The sequence below is a fragment of the Phyllobates terribilis genome, unplaced genomic scaffold (assembly GCF_046119375.1).
Source record: "Phyllobates terribilis strain yellow unplaced genomic scaffold, ASM4611937v1 Scaffold_7__3_contigs__length_470593459, whole genome shotgun sequence".
In the NCBI taxonomy this organism is placed as follows: domain Eukaryota; kingdom Metazoa; phylum Chordata; class Amphibia; order Anura; family Dendrobatidae; genus Phyllobates; species Phyllobates terribilis.
This window is the reverse complement of record NW_027362767.1, coordinates 246,150,041-246,165,406: the sequence shown is the minus strand read 5'-3', so window position 1 is coordinate 246,165,406 and position 15,366 is coordinate 246,150,041. Positions and strand designations below refer to the sequence as shown.

The window sequence follows — 15,366 nt, the reverse complement described above, 5'->3', positions numbered from 1 at the left end:
CTGCTCAAGAAGGCACATGTGCAGGCCCGTCTGAAGTTTACCAATGAACACCTGTGAGTTATTGGGAGAAGGTGCTGTGGTCAGATGAGACAAAAATTGAGCTCTTTGGCATTAACTCAACTCGTCGTGTTTGGAGGAAGAAAAATGCTGCCTATGACCCAAAGAACACCGTCCCCACTGTCAAACATTATGTTTCGGGGGTGTTTCCCTGCTAAGGGCACAGGACTACTTCACCGCATCAATGGGAGAATTGATGGAGCCATGTTCCGTAAAATCCTGAGTGACAACCTCCTTCCCTCCGACAGGACATTAAAAATGGGTCGTGGCTGGGTCTTCCAGCAAGACAATGACCCAAAACATACAGCCAAGGCAACAAAGGAGTGGCTCAAAAAGAAGCACATTAAGGTCATGGAGTGGCCTAGCCAGTCTCCAGACCTTAATCCCATAGAAAACTTATGGAGGGAGTTGAAGCTCCGAGTTGCCCACCGGCAGCCTCAAAATCTGAATGATTTAGAGATGATCTGCAAAGAGGAGTGGACCAAAATGCCTCCTGACATGTGCGCAACCCTCATCATCAACTACAAACAACATCTGACTGCTGTGATTGCCAACAAGGGTTTTCTCACCAAGTATTAAGTGTTGTTTGCCAGAGGGATCAAATACTTATTTCTCACTGCAAAATGCAAATACATTTATCTAATTTATACAATGTGGTTTTATTGATTTTTTTGGGGATATTCTATCTCTCAATGTTAAAATTAACATACCCTTAAAATTATAGACTGTTCATGTCTTTGTCAGTGGGAAAACTTACAAAAACAGCAAGGGATCAAATAATTATTTCCTTCACTGTATGAATATGTATATACAAATACACACACATACATTTTTTGTATTTATTTATTTTCAAAAGTGGATAGCCCCTTTAAGTTTCTTAATAAACACCTACCAGAGTCTGGCTACTGTAGGTAATGGAAGGCCAATAAATATTTTCTTCGTCTTTCTTCTTCCTTATTTTCTTATATTCTTTAATGCAGTCATTTCTATCATCAGTCACTGCCGCATCCACACATCCACCTGCCGCTCGCGGGGTCATTGCTGGGAGCTGATTGCAGAATCCTTCTTCAACCACTGCACATTTTTCATCCTCACCCTTCCTACTATTCATCACTGACGCCTTCTCGGGGGCAGATATTTTAGAAGATGTCCCCGTGGCATCACACAAGACGAGGCTGATCAGCTTGTCTTTAACCTTTAGAAGCAATCTGTGTTTGTCGTCTTGCGGGGGGTTTGGCGCTAATAATTTGTTAGTGTCACCTCCACAGAACGGCTTGATTCGCAAGGCCCGAGCGCGGTTTTTGTTTTCTTCTTTGGGGTGTGGATGTAGACATCTCAGGGAAAGGTCAACGTCTTGAAGATCATTAATATTTTCAGATGACTCCAAACTGCATGACCTTGACTGGTTCTGGTTGGCGTCCTTTTCTGACGGCTTCCTGTCATCCCTTTCTCGAACTTGTCTTCTACTTCCGCCACTCGGTTGGGCATCTCCCTCACCAAACGAATTATCGTCGTCCTTGTCCTTCTGCGTATCAGATCCGTCTGCGTCATCGAACAACAGATGGGAGATCTGTCCAGGTCTGACGAACACTCCATAGTCCTTCAAACAATCAAAATATCTGATCCCTTCGTACGTTCCATCGTTGTCTCCTTCGGGCTCATCAAGGGCGACTCCAGCCCAATAACCTGCTTTGAAGGACATCAACCCTTTATACCTTAAGGTTCCAGTCTTCGAAGGCTTGACCAATACCCGGTCTCCGATCCCGAAGGTAGAGAGAGGATCGTGAATGGCATCATTGGCTTTGGATAAGGTCAAAAATGGTCTGCAAGGCTTTACCACCTTCGATGTCCTAGAAATATCAAGTGGAGAATCTCCAGTATCAATTGTCTCTTCTGGTGGCAGAAGAATGTCCTCCGTCATAAGGCTGTCATATAGTAAATGGATCTCTTCAATGAGGCTGGCTTCTCTACTACTTTGTAAACTTTCATGTTCCGATAATAGCATTTCCTCGGGTGGGGTGGGAAAGTCTTCCGTGTTGCTGTCCCCACTTGTAATGGAGCTTTGGTCTCTTGGGAGAGACGGGAGCTCTTCGCTCTGATACAAGTCGTAAGAAAGCTTTTCATCAAGCGGAGAAAAAATTTCTGACAAGGTGTCTTCGTCAGGCTGGAGAACTTCGTCTGTGATGAATATGATGTCTCCCTCACTCCGATGTGGAAAGCTTTTAATCTGAAATAAATCTTTTGAAGTTGTAGCATCAGACGGCATCATCTCAATTTTCCTGCAGATTGCACTTTCCGTAAGGGATTGTTTTTCATTTGTTTGTGTCACTCTTTGCTGGTCTTTAGTGTCAGGTGAACTCATTCCGGCTACATTACCGTCTGCTTTCGGACTCATTGATGTCGACTTGTGTATCTCGGTAATTCTGACTATACTGACGTCTTGATTATCGGGTAAATCGTTCACACCGTATGTTTTTGTATCGGATTCTGTCAAGTCTTCAGAGGTTGGGAAGGATTCAAAAGCCAAAGGGGCCATTTCCATCTTACTCATTTCCGTCTCTTTCAAGATCACAACGACCAGTTTTCTAGAGTCGGGACGTTCCACTGGAGAAGACTTTGACTTGTCCCCTTCCTTTACATATTCTCCATCCGGATTTATCATGTTCCCACCCCACTCCTTGTCTGACGGACCTCCAGGTGGGAACTCTGAAGATTCCATATCGAACACCTCCGAGTCTCCACTCTCTGTGTCTTCACTGCCTTTCCCCCGATCAGAGGCAGAGATTGAGCTTTCGGAAATGTTAATGAGTTTAGCAGAAACTTTTTGAAATTCTGCAAAAGAAGGTGAGAGTGCGACATTTTCTGATTTAGATAGTGCAGAGATTCTTCGAGAACTGTGATCATGAATGGGTTCGGTCACCATGTGGTCATCGCTTGCAGTTGGTTGGGCGGTGGGTATTATCTTGAGATCTGAGGATGTAACAAGACGGTTATGAAACATGTGCATAGAGTAAAATGGGCCATATCCAACACCACCAAACAGGCCTCTACATATATTTACGTGGCTTAATGAGGTGCCATACTGCGTCCAAAAGCCTTATGGTCAATTATCTACTACACATAGAGAACTAATGGACCTGATGGATATCGGTGGGGTCGGCTGACGTTAGTCTATTGTGCATGGGGGCCTTAAAAAGTATATATATCTTACCTTGTGTGAGTTTCTCTGAGTTCTCAACATTATCCTTGTCCTTCAAGCTGAGTTTATTCCTAGAGGATTAAAAAAATATAAGCAAAACCAAGAATATTTGCACATCTAAATACCGTAAGCCTCACAAAACCAACCACTGTGGCCTTCAGGGACAGATATTGATATAAGGAGGCCACAGACACTGGATTGTTGTCAGTTGAAGCCTGTACAATTGAAGTAGCTTCAAGATAAGTGTCAGCAGACATCTCAGGTGCCTCTTATCAGTGACAACAATAAGACAGAAAACAAAGAAAACTACTTCTCAGCTTGATAATACCTTGTAAGCAGCCTTATAGAAGCCTTGACTGTTCTTTTTGTCAGGATTCACATTTTTACCTGGGCTCTTCTGCAGTGTCCCGGTCGGCGTCCTCCCGATGTACAAATGTGTCCTCATCATTCTTGTTCCCAGAGACGATCTCTTCCTAATGAACATATACATAGAAAATTAAATTGTGTATGAAGAATATATCACAGCAGGTATTACTTATTGATCAGTGGGGGTCCGACTGCAAGGACTGCTAACTTTACCCCCCGCAGTGCAAGCACAGCTCCATTCAATTCAAAGTGGTCGGCTGCAGTTCCCCAACAACCAGTAGCACTATTGTGCAGGGAAAAACTAAGCTTACCCCTATATTCTTAGATTTCAGTGGTGGTCCGGGCAGTCTAACACCCAAACAACACGCCAATGCTTTCACCCCTATGTATCTAGAAATAAGAGGTAGAGAACATATCCCACTATTATACATAGTTATCAGTTAATGTCTAGCGTTACCCACTGCAGTTGTTCATAGTCCAGCATAAATGGAGATTTGATATACACATGGGTGTAGCTAAAGGGATTGCAAAGGTGGCAGTTGTACTTGGGGCTAGATGGCGACTTTGGTCGTGACCAAAGATCGCTCTGTGCCACTGCTACATCACTGGTCAGTGGGGTCGCACTGTAACTTGTAGGAAACAGTGACAAGCAAATCATAAAAAATCCAACTAGTTCCATTTTTCTGTGACTTGCTTGACGCGGTACCCTAGAAGTCACAATGCAACCCCATTCATCAGCGATGTAGCAGCCGCACAAAGTGATCTTTGGCCGCACATGCTGTATTGCAGCCAAAGTTGCCTTGTAGCCCCAGCCAAATGCCACCATACGCAATAGAATAATATAAGCCAAACCAGGCGATAAAGACAGGATGGGCCGACAATTGAATATGTATGGGGGTGTCAGCCAGAGATTGTGCTACTGCACTGGCGGACACAGACGAAAAAGGGCCCCTGTGAAAGAACAATATATGGGCCCTTTGCTGCCTAAGAGCTCCTAAAATGCAAAATTGCACCTGCTTTGGAGGTATAAATGGGCCCCCTTACCTCTTGGGTCCCTGGTTGCACCAATGATAGGGTATGTCCGATCTGCGCTACTGCATAAGGTGGGAGAGATGGCCAGCCATCTAATGTGTATGGGGGTCTTGAGACAAAGCTGCCCATTAGGACAAGTGCAAGACACTCTTGGAGTTATAGTAGTAGCCATAGAGCAGACCCGGGCCATCAGCCACAATAGTAATCTGTGGTCGCTGGACGGGAACAGCGAGAACCGCCCCTTCCCCAATGGCATCCGCAGCTCTTTCGCAATGTCACGACGCAACAATGACTTTACACCACTCTGGCTAATCAGAAGAAGAGACACAGATGTGGTCTGGATAGAGGTGGCTCTCAGGGCTCCCGTCCAGCGGCCACAGATTACTGGCACGGCCAATGGACCAGGTCGTGTGGATCAATTCACAGCAACTCCAGTAGCCACCCAACTTTCCCAGATACGGATAACAGTAATACAAACAAGGCAGTAATTACACAAGCACGGCCCTAATACAAGGCCTAATACTATGTGTATGACCGGCACATACACCAGCTCAGTCCCGCTGTCTTACAGTAAAGTGATTGCTCAGCTCTTCCTGGCTCTGGCACGGATTATTCTGGAGAGACCCCGTCACTCGCGTCCCATCTCCCGACGAAGAATCGCCCTCCGCTGTCCCGTCTGCCGAGCACAGAGACACATTACACTGGTTTCTCTCCCTCCGCGCTCCATCATGGTTAATATCTGTAGTTATGTAATACAAGAGATGATGAATTACCTATTAATATAGATAAATGTATGCCGAACGGTGATTTATTAGGGCCATTAGCGTGGAAACACATAAAATAGGTCTGATTGGAGAAGTCTTTTTTTTTATAATAATGTGGCTTAAATTGAAATATCTGTACCAGGGAAAACTGAGTGACAAGCAATATGGGCGCCAATGCGGAAGTCATCATCGCATGGTCTAGTTATGCAGTATGGGGGATGCATTAGGCATGTTGGCTGACAACTCCTATGGGAGCAGTAACTGTGACCATAATGGTTGTCACTCAACTTTCCCAGAAACTGATGCTTTTGCATAAAATGCATATCTAGCACATTCATCCTGAAATACTCTGTGCTGCTAAAGTTGATGACCTGGGAAGGTCCCGTTGACCACAGGAAGCAGAAAGGCTCCAGACATTGTTTAGAGGCTACGAATGGAAAAACTCATGGGACCCCTGCACTGATCAGCAGATACAATGAATAGGAAACATGTGCCGCAGAAGCTTCAATCAGCTGATCAGTGGTGGTGCCTGGAGTCGGATCCCCCATTGATCTGACACTGATCACTTATCCTATAGAGAGCTCCCCAACACTAAAGTCCTGGAGAGACCCTTTTAATCTGGCATCGTTACCTGGATTATAAATTGCCTTTTCTTCTGCAGCTTCTGGACGCTGAAGGTCACAGACCTCCGGAACGGGAGAGGTGCTCTCATCCTCTGCCTCCTGTGCCCTTTTAAGATAAAAAATCTATTGGCCACGGTCTTGCCGGCTACCTGAACTGAACAAATAAAACTCATATACTGTGCAACTTTGCAAATAGTTTTCATAAAAAAAAAAAATCTGGTTAGTCTACAGCTCCTATTCAAATCGATGCGTCTCCATGGTAACAGACAACAAAAAAAGCTCTGTGTAGTCTGATCCTGAAGTCATTTATTATTCCCTTCCGTCTGTCTCCTGCTTCTTACCCAGGACCCCATACTCAATAGATAGCTATCGGATGAACAATTATTCGGCCGGCCGCTTTCTCTCCTGACTCCTCCATACCCTGGAGCGCTCTGCTCCAGTGTTCTCCAAGACAGAGCTGCTGCCAGACTCCTCTGATGGTGGCTTATCTCTCGGAGGACAACAGGTCCAATATTGGACATGCCAGATCCCTAACTACTGGTAAGTTAGCAAGTAGTAGAGGACAGATGAATAACTGCAGGATCAGACTACACAGAGCTTGTTGGTAGTCTGTTACCATAGACACATATAGGTCTGCATAGAAGCTGTACACACAAAACAGTACAGTAGATTTTTTTATTTAGGATTTTGAATAGTTGTTTAATTTTAGATTTTAGATGCATTGCAAAGTTTACCATATTACGTACGGATAGGTTTCAGGTTTTTCCGCTATGTCATCATCCTCAGAGAGGTCAGAAATGGCCGACTGCGTATCCTGATTCATGGGCTCAGAAGCCAAAATTGAATCTCGGAGCGGGATGTATTTGGACTGTTGGGTGGAAAGATCAAGCTCTGAGACCTGCGGGAAAAAGAAGTCTCAAGAACAAATCGCAAGTGCAAAGCTGATGTACCACCCTCAGGAAGGCCACCGTGATGGATGACATACCGCCAGATATGACGTCCTGATCTGTCCATATCGATGACTGCCATGACAGCTTATTGGAGGGGATTTATCACATTAGTGCAAACATAAGTGTTAAAAGACTATTTTAAAGAAGTAGATTCCTGCCCTTAACAAGCACAGATGGACGATAGTAAATTGCAGCTTATTTAGAGGGGATTGGGGATATATATATTTTTTGTTACTTAAATGTATGTAACTGGGGATAAAAATCACTTCTGCAATTGGGTTTTATTAAAAAATTTGCATCGTTTGCCTCATACAGCCTTTGTGCTGCACTGTCTATTGCTTGCTGCAGAATGAGTTAACTGAGAATCCTTCAGTCAGCTCCGTATGATGATCTGACAGGGCGTTTGTATCTCTTATTTGTCTTTTTCTGAGCCCCTCTCAGCTGATTTATGACCAATGACAACATCAAAGCTGAATGTGGAGCTATGAAAGCAAAATGATGCAAATTTTTTAATGAAACCCAATTGTAAAAATTATTTTAAACCACAAAAACATGCATTTAAGTAAAAAAAATATTAACAAACCCCTTCAATGGATCTTTTATTTGTATGCAAAATTGTATGGTGATGAATGGGCATTGAGCCGGTCGTTCCATGTCCATATGTTTTACATATTGTTGGCAGCACATCCTCTGTGACGTGCTGCCGACAAAGATGATTTTTTTTAGGTTGCAGAAAAGATGCAATCAGTTGATTTGTACACTGATAGCTTCCAGGTGACTGATCGAGTCGGAAACAAAATGTGGTCGGCTTTCTCAGTCCATACCTCAAGCGTGACCCCAGATTTGTGCAATTTCTGCTGGATGTGGGCCGCCGACTGCTGTATCCTCAGGATCTCCTTCTGCTGTTTCAGCAACAACTTCCTCTCCTGGTGGGCGGCCTTGTAAATATTGTGTAAGTGCAGAATTTCTGCCTGCGGAGAACAAAATGTCCTGTAAATGATCTGGAAGAATGTGCTTCGTAAATGTCTTTCCATTATAGTCAATATTCAATATTTCATCCATGTGCCATCAGTCATCCACAGTGACGCCACTGCTGCAGCCAGCGATTCGCTGTGGAAGCCCCAGGGCCGTGGGCGAATCGTCGTCTCCTTGCAATATCGGCGAGATCAAGAATCTAACAATGTCGACTCAACACGTAATTAAACATTGAGCCCGCTAAGTATTTGTAGGGGTCAGAGAATTCCTAGAAGACCCTGTATTCTGATTTTGGGGGGTACGGCTCAAGAGGGGGCTGGCTTTTGTTTTTATGCTTGTTGATTCCAAAAGCAGAAACTGTGCAACTGTCGGTTCCATTCCCAGCTCCCCTCCAAGGACACGGTGATAAGATTAGAGAGTGGAAACTTTGCTAAATCAGTAACTACCAACCTGCGGCTGTTGCAAAACTACAACTCTCAGCATGCCCAGGCAGCAATACTGGTAGTTTTGAAAACAGCTGTAGAGATAGAGTACTAAAAACATGTCAGGAGGACGTCAGCGTATTACAAAATAACCACATGCCCATACAGTCCCTGTCAGTCGCTGGTTTTCTCTGGTACCTGCTCTTGTTTCAGGTTCCTCTGGATTTCATGCTCCTGTTTCAGGAGTTCTTCCACCTTACTCAGATCGTTCTTCGTTTCCCAGTATCTGAATAATCAGGAAATAAATAGAGATTACTTAATAAATGTAAAATAAAAGCATTATTCTAACTTTGCACTGACATGGATGATGACTCCAATGACCCGGAACATCTGGGGGGCTGATATCACTTGATAACCTCCTTTAGTCATCTGATCTGATATAGTCTCCAGCTGTTTTAGCAGCTCTAACTGACTGGAACCCTGTAGTCCTCTTCTAGCCATTGACCCTCAAGGTAATACCTAAATTGTCAGTCCGCCTCTACTATATGATTTCTGCAATGCACAAGATATCAGGTGGGACAAATCCTATACAATGTGTGAGCCAAGTAATACAAGCCCTACCATAAGTAAAAGCAGAGCTGTGCTGGATTTGTCTAGATTCGCCCAGGATAAAACACCTAGAGCAATCCAGAACACGATAAGACACCTACAGTAACCTAGAACTGGAGAGGATGGCTAATGTAACCTAGAACTGGAGAGGACAACTAGTGTAATCTAGAACTGGAGAGGACACAGAGTAACCTAAAACTGAACGAGATGCTTAAAAAAAAATAAAACTAGAGCTGGACAGGATGACTAGGATAACGTATAACTGGATGAGAAACCTAGAACAATCAAAAACTGGGGATGACGACTAGAGTCACCTACGAGAGGATGACTAGAGTAACACAGAACTGGAGAGGTTTAGAGTAACCTACAACTAAAGAAGACGACTAGAGTAACCAAGAACTTGAGAGGACGACTACAGTAACCTAGAACTGGAGAAGACTACCTGAGTTACCTAGAACTAGAGGACGACTAGAATAACCAGGAACTAAAGAGGATGACTAGAGTCACCTAAAACTAGAGAGGATGTCTACAGTAACCTAGAACTAAAGGACAACTAAAATAACCTGGCACTAACGAGGATGACTAGAGTCACCTAAAACTGGGGAGGATGTATAGAATAACCTAGAAGTTAAAAGGATAATTAGAATCACCTAGAACTGGAGAGGATGACTAGAGTCACCTAGAACTGGAGATGACGACTAGAGTCACCTAGAACTGGAGGACAAGAAAAATAACCTGGAACTAAAGAGGATGACTAGAGTCATCTAAAACTGGGGAGGACGTCTAGAATAACCTAGAAGTAAAGAGGACGACTAGAGGCACCTATAAATGGAAAGGATGACTAGAGTCACCTATAACTGGAGAGGATGACTAAAATCCCCTAGAAATAGAGAAGACTAGAGTAACAAAGAAATGGAGAGGTCTAGAGTAACCTACAACTAAAGAAGACAGTTACTTCTAGCGTCTAGAGTCACTTAAAACTAGAGAGAACGACTAGAATAACCTTGTACTAACGAGGATGACTAGAGTAACCTAGAACTAAAGAGTACCACTAGAGAGACCTAGAACTGGAGAGGACGACTAGAGTGATCTAGAACTGGAGAGGACATCTAGAACTGAAGATGATGACTAGAGTCACCTATAACTGGAAAAGACAACTAGAGTAACCTAGAATTTAAGAGGATGACTAGAGTAACCTAGAACTAAAGAGGATGGCTAGAGTAACCTAGAACTAGATAGCACAACCAGAGTGACCTAGAACTAGAGATGATGACTAGAGTCACTTAGAACTGGAAAAGACAACTAGAGTAACCTGAAACTGGAGAGGACAAATACAGTAACCAAGAATTAGATAAATCTTAGATGACTCTAGGTGTCTTAATAAAACACATAAAATGATCTACAACGTAGGCCACTTATCCTCTGCTTAGCCTTCTTCTTTGAACTACAAGAACAGCTTCTCTCACATCTTCTGATGATGTAGCAGAGCCAATTCTGCCTTGGTCTTCTCTTTCAGAGCCTCTTCTCGTAGTCGGAGCAGAGCGGTCTGATGTCTCGCACGTAGCTCCTCTTCTCGGAGATATTGCTGAGACATCTCCAGGGTGAAATGTGTGAACATGTTGGGGGAACCATAAAACTCTCCAACTTCACTCCACTGTGAATCAGATTATTGCAGAAAAGAGAGATAAGCACTCACAATGTGACACACAGCATTGTGCTCAGTCCCCCCCAGAGCACGCAATCTAATCTCTCCGTCTCAGACACATACACCGGGGCAACTGATTAACCTATGAATGTAGGAGGAAACAGAAGAAAAGCACACAAGTACGAGAAGATCATACACACTCCACGCCAATATTACCCAGCTCTAATATGCACGAAAGAGATGTATGTGACCCCCTTCCCTTTTCCAGAACCACCTATATGCATCATTATATCAAAGTTATGTATAAATACCCTTTAAAGGGGGTTCTCCAGCACTGACATATTGATGACCCATCCTTGGGATAGAGCATCAATATCAGAACAGTGGGGGTCCAACACCAGGCCCCATCCCCCACCGATCAGCTGTTCTCAGAATCTGATGGATGTACCCAATGTACAGAGCTGGAACAGCGCCATACAGTGGTTAGTGGCCGTTTCAGGGTACTGCAGCTCAGCTCCCATTCACTTCAATAAAAAATGAGTAATGTGAGATTTGGTAATGATAAAAAAAGCAAAGCATTCAACCATCAACCAGCACAAGAGAAGAGCACAGAGGTGTTCTGCCACCTGCTGGTCACCAGTACTAAATTGCTGGTAGACCTTTTTTTCAAGCCTATAAATACTTTCTCTTAGGATCTTGTAAAAGTATTTTTTCTCCTAGGACCCCCCTATATAGAAAGTCACAGGGTTGACAGAAAGACTAGCAGGCGGCAAGATACAATTCTCAAAAATGTGTATAAAAAGCCTACATTGTATGTGCTGAATTTTTACGATGTCCTTTTGGGTAGCGAAAAGATATATATTTTTTTACATATAACCATCCAAATGCCTTCACGCTGTGCCCCCTTTTTCCCTTTATGCTCTAAGGTTTCAAAAGATTTACCAAAACTTCCGAGAGTCCAAGAGGTCTCTCCTTTTTCTGGGAGCGTAATGTCACATAATTATAATAGCCAATAATAGGGTTATATGAGCATTAAAGTGGTATCCTCATCACAACCACCCCTTTCCAAATACCCTAATAGGACATCGTACAGAGGAGTCCCTACTATGAGAGCCACAGTAAAGAGTAGCTGGTCTGACCAGTCGTTCATTGTAATACTGCACTTCTACCAGTAGAGGTCACTGCATGAGAAGTGAGCAGTCGGTGGCCCTCTTTAGTTGTGTACTCTCAGGTCCACAACTATCTGGCTATGTGCCCACGATGCAGAAATGCACCGAATTTTTCCTGAGCATTTCTGCATCTCCCTGGCAGAAAAAACGCATGCGGATTGTACATGCGGATTGTACATAGGGATTGTACATGGGGATTGTACATGCGTTTTTTCAGCCAGGGCAAAGCGTTTTTCACACGTTTTGCACATGCGATTTCGCATGCGGGTTGTCAAGCACTTTCCAAGCGATTTTAGCATCACTTGAAAAAGTGCTTGACAACCTGGTCACATTATATAAATCCATGCATCCGGCATGGATTTTATATAGTGTGACCAAGTGAGTTAAAAAAAAGAATAAAAATGGTAAAAAATAAAAATAAAACATTATACTTACCTTCTGATGGCCCCTGGTCTCCATCTCCGATGCGTCTGGTCTTCCCGGTGTCTCGCGGTGGTGTAAAAGGACCTTCCATGACGTCATTTAGTCAGCGACGTCAGCGGTCGCGTGACCCGTCACATGACTGAATGACGTCATGGAAGGTCCTTTTACGCCATCGCAAGCCACTGGGGAGCCAAGATGCACCGGATAGAACACCGGAAGCCATCAGAAGGTGAGTATAATGTGTTTTTTTATTTAAAATTATTTTTTTACAGGTACTATGGTACCCGGGTCTGGATGAGAGTCTCCTTTTCTCCAGACCCGGGTACCATCCGCACATTGAATCGCTTAATATCCGCATGTGCACATGTAGTCATGCGAATATTAAGCGATTCAATGCAAGTCAATGGCGGCGATTACACAAAATAATTGGTAGTGCTGCGGATTTTTCTGCAATGATAATCCGCAGCGGAAATTTCCGCAGCATGTGCACAGCATGCGAATTATCATTGGGGAACATAGCAGACCTACTAACAAGCGTTTTTTAAGCGTTTCTGCGGCGGAATTGCCGCTGCAGAAACGCTTAAAAAACGCATAGTGGGCACACAGCCTTAGGCATGTGATCAACCAAACAGCACACCAACCCCACAAACACTGCAACATTTCATGGAAAAATCAGACAGATTTCCTATTTGTTTCCCCAGTGACCAGCATTACGTTACCTTGCTTGTGGAATCAGTGTGATCCCAAACAACTACTGCAACGTCCGATGGTAAAATCAGTAGGATTTCCTATTTGTTTCCCCAGTGACCAGCATTACGTTACCTTGCTTGTGGAATCAGTGTGATCCCAAGATTGCTCCAGGCTTTCCGTCTCAGTTGGTGCAGCGCTCACTATGTGAAATGAGAAAAATAATTTTGTGACCAGAAAAATTACGGGGCAGAGAGATTATATGGCCGGGGATACAGGACAGATTATAAATCCTTCAGCACATTTGACTGCTAAGTGACGTTATCATGAGCAACCCGGGTGTCCGTATGAGCAGAACTTGCTCCAATGGACATTGTGGGATCTGGAAATTGAAATATGCTTTATACAGAGGTTTAGTTGATGCCTGAAAAAGCAGAACAACTTTAAAAAGGACTGTCACTTCATATAAATATATAATTCTTACCTGGTGTAATTGCCGCTGTTCTCCTGACTCCGGCGTTGTGTTTCTTTTGTCCCTGCGCCTTTCCATTCCTGAGATATGGCCCCTTCTTCCCGGTATAGAAGTCTAGTCTTGTTAGCCAACTGGGCGTGATCCTCAAGTACACGCCCACAGAGAAGAGGTGAGTACCTCTCTCACTTGGCTAAAAAAACTAAATTTATATACAGGGAAGAAGAGGCCATATCTCAGGTCAGAAACAGAGAGGCGCAGGAACAAAAGAAATACAACGCCGGACTCCGGAGAACAGCGGCATTTACACCAGGTATAAAGAATACATATTTATGGGCTCTTTAAAGAACACAATGTTACAGTCCATAATTTCAGATAGCATTGATTTGCAGAATAAAAGAGCTCCACAGAAAGAATAAGCCGATACATTGATGCGACTGGATCTTTGCTTAGAATGTTGTGAAATCTCTGCGCAGTGCCAAAGGGGTTTATTCTTTCTATGGAACCCGTTAATTCTGCAAATCAGATATAGTCACAAATCATGGACTGTATGATTCCTCCATTATCCCTGAATGGTGGCAGTTCACTTTTTTATTACTGTCAAGGATCAATAATGAAAGCAACACAAATTAGCAGCTGATAAATCTGCGTTATGTCCTTTTATATGTGAAGGAAGGCTATAAATGCTATGATATCAGACAGACATATCTGAATGTCCGCCGTGTAATGCTCCATGTCTGGTCAGATGCAGCTTGTCCTGGATAACAATGAATTGTCATGCCAGATTCCATTTAAAGGGCTTTTCCATTTATGGCCCAACCTTAGGACAGACCCTCAATGTATGATTAGTGAGCCCACCCTCCAATTAAAAAAGGAGCTGCAGGAGTCACTGGAGGATCACAGCCCCTTTATCCAGTCACAGCAATATACACGCAAGTAGATATTGGTACTGCGGTGACTACAACGCAACATGGATGGGGCCACAGAGGTGAGAATCACGTTCATAAGACATTTATGTCATGAATTTCTGAGATCAGAATACCTCTTTAATCCCATTTCCAAACTTGGATGCTGAATGCCGAAAAATATGAAACCGAGCATGAATAGAGACCATGATGTCTCGTGGGTCTCCTGACCCAAACTCAACAGCCTTAGATATGTCCATGACGTTGTTGAGCTCGGGTCAGTAGACCCATGGCTGGTCTGGACATCGTGGTTCATAGAAGGACCGTGAATGTCGAAAGTGTGAAACCAGCCTGATTAAAGGCAGCGATGTCCGGACCGGACCTGAACCCAACAGCCTTAGATATGCCCATGGCGTTGTTGAGCTTGGGTCAGTAGACCCATAGCCTGTCTGGACATCATGGTTTCTAGAAGGACCGTGTATGTCAAAAGTGTGAAACCAGCCTGATTAATGACCTCAATGCCTGCATCGGCCCGTGGGTCTCCTGATCCGAACTCAACAGCCTTACATATACCCATGAGGTTGCAGAGTTCGGGTCAGTAGACAGACGACCGGTTCCTAGAAGGACCGTGAATGTCGAAAGTGTGAAACTGGCCAAAGGAAGCATCTGGTCCCCGGTGTGCCAATGGATCTTTGAAGTGACAACTACTCTCCTAAGCCAGAAATTTGCCGAGATCAGTTGTCACTCCTCTTCAACCCTGCGTTATCAGCAAGGGGCACAGTTTCTGGAAATCATCACTCCATCCTGCCAGTTGGACATATCTTATGTATATGGGGTATGGCCATACTGTGTGCTCTGATCGGACCGTTCTGTTGGGTAACGTTGCCTGCGCCGCTCTTTCCTGATTCCACACATGGCTCCCATCCAGCTCCGAACCTGGAATAAAACATTTCAGGACGTGACATCAAGTTCTTGTATTTTTAACGTTTCGGCCAAAGGTCAACCAATCACAAGGCAGCTACTTAAAAACCCAAATTAATACAAGAAAATGTGAGTAGTGAGTGATGCGAA

At 43.9% G+C, this 15,366-nt stretch overlaps 1 protein-coding gene across 9 annotated transcripts in view; it reads right to left on the bottom strand.

The window, feature by feature from the left end:
• The window catches only part of CCDC187 (coiled-coil domain containing 187), an 82,276-nt gene that overhangs the window by 6,330 nt on the left and 60,580 nt on the right, over positions 1–15,366 (bottom strand). For 6 of the 9 annotated variants that reach the window (XM_073640137.1, XM_073640138.1, XM_073640143.1 and 3 more), the window contains 11 exons: positions 15,143–15,231; positions 13,057–13,124; positions 10,464–10,651; positions 8,587–8,674; positions 7,816–7,962; positions 6,776–6,939; positions 6,050–6,147; positions 5,224–5,393; positions 3,644–3,729; positions 3,269–3,327; positions 950–3,027 (listed from right to left, as the gene is read on the bottom strand). In XM_073640137.1, the coding sequence (XP_073496238.1) occupies positions 950–3,027; positions 3,269–3,327; positions 3,644–3,729; positions 5,224–5,393; positions 6,050–6,147; positions 6,776–6,939; positions 7,816–7,962; positions 8,587–8,674; positions 10,464–10,651; positions 13,057–13,124; positions 15,143–15,231 (3,235 nt within the window). The remainder of the gene's footprint in view (positions 1–949; positions 3,028–3,268; positions 3,328–3,643; positions 3,730–5,223; positions 5,394–6,049; positions 6,148–6,775; positions 6,940–7,815; positions 7,963–8,586; positions 8,675–10,463; positions 10,652–13,056; positions 13,125–15,142; positions 15,232–15,366) is intronic. The other 3 variants (XM_073640140.1, XM_073640139.1, XM_073640141.1) reach the window with 3 other exon arrangements.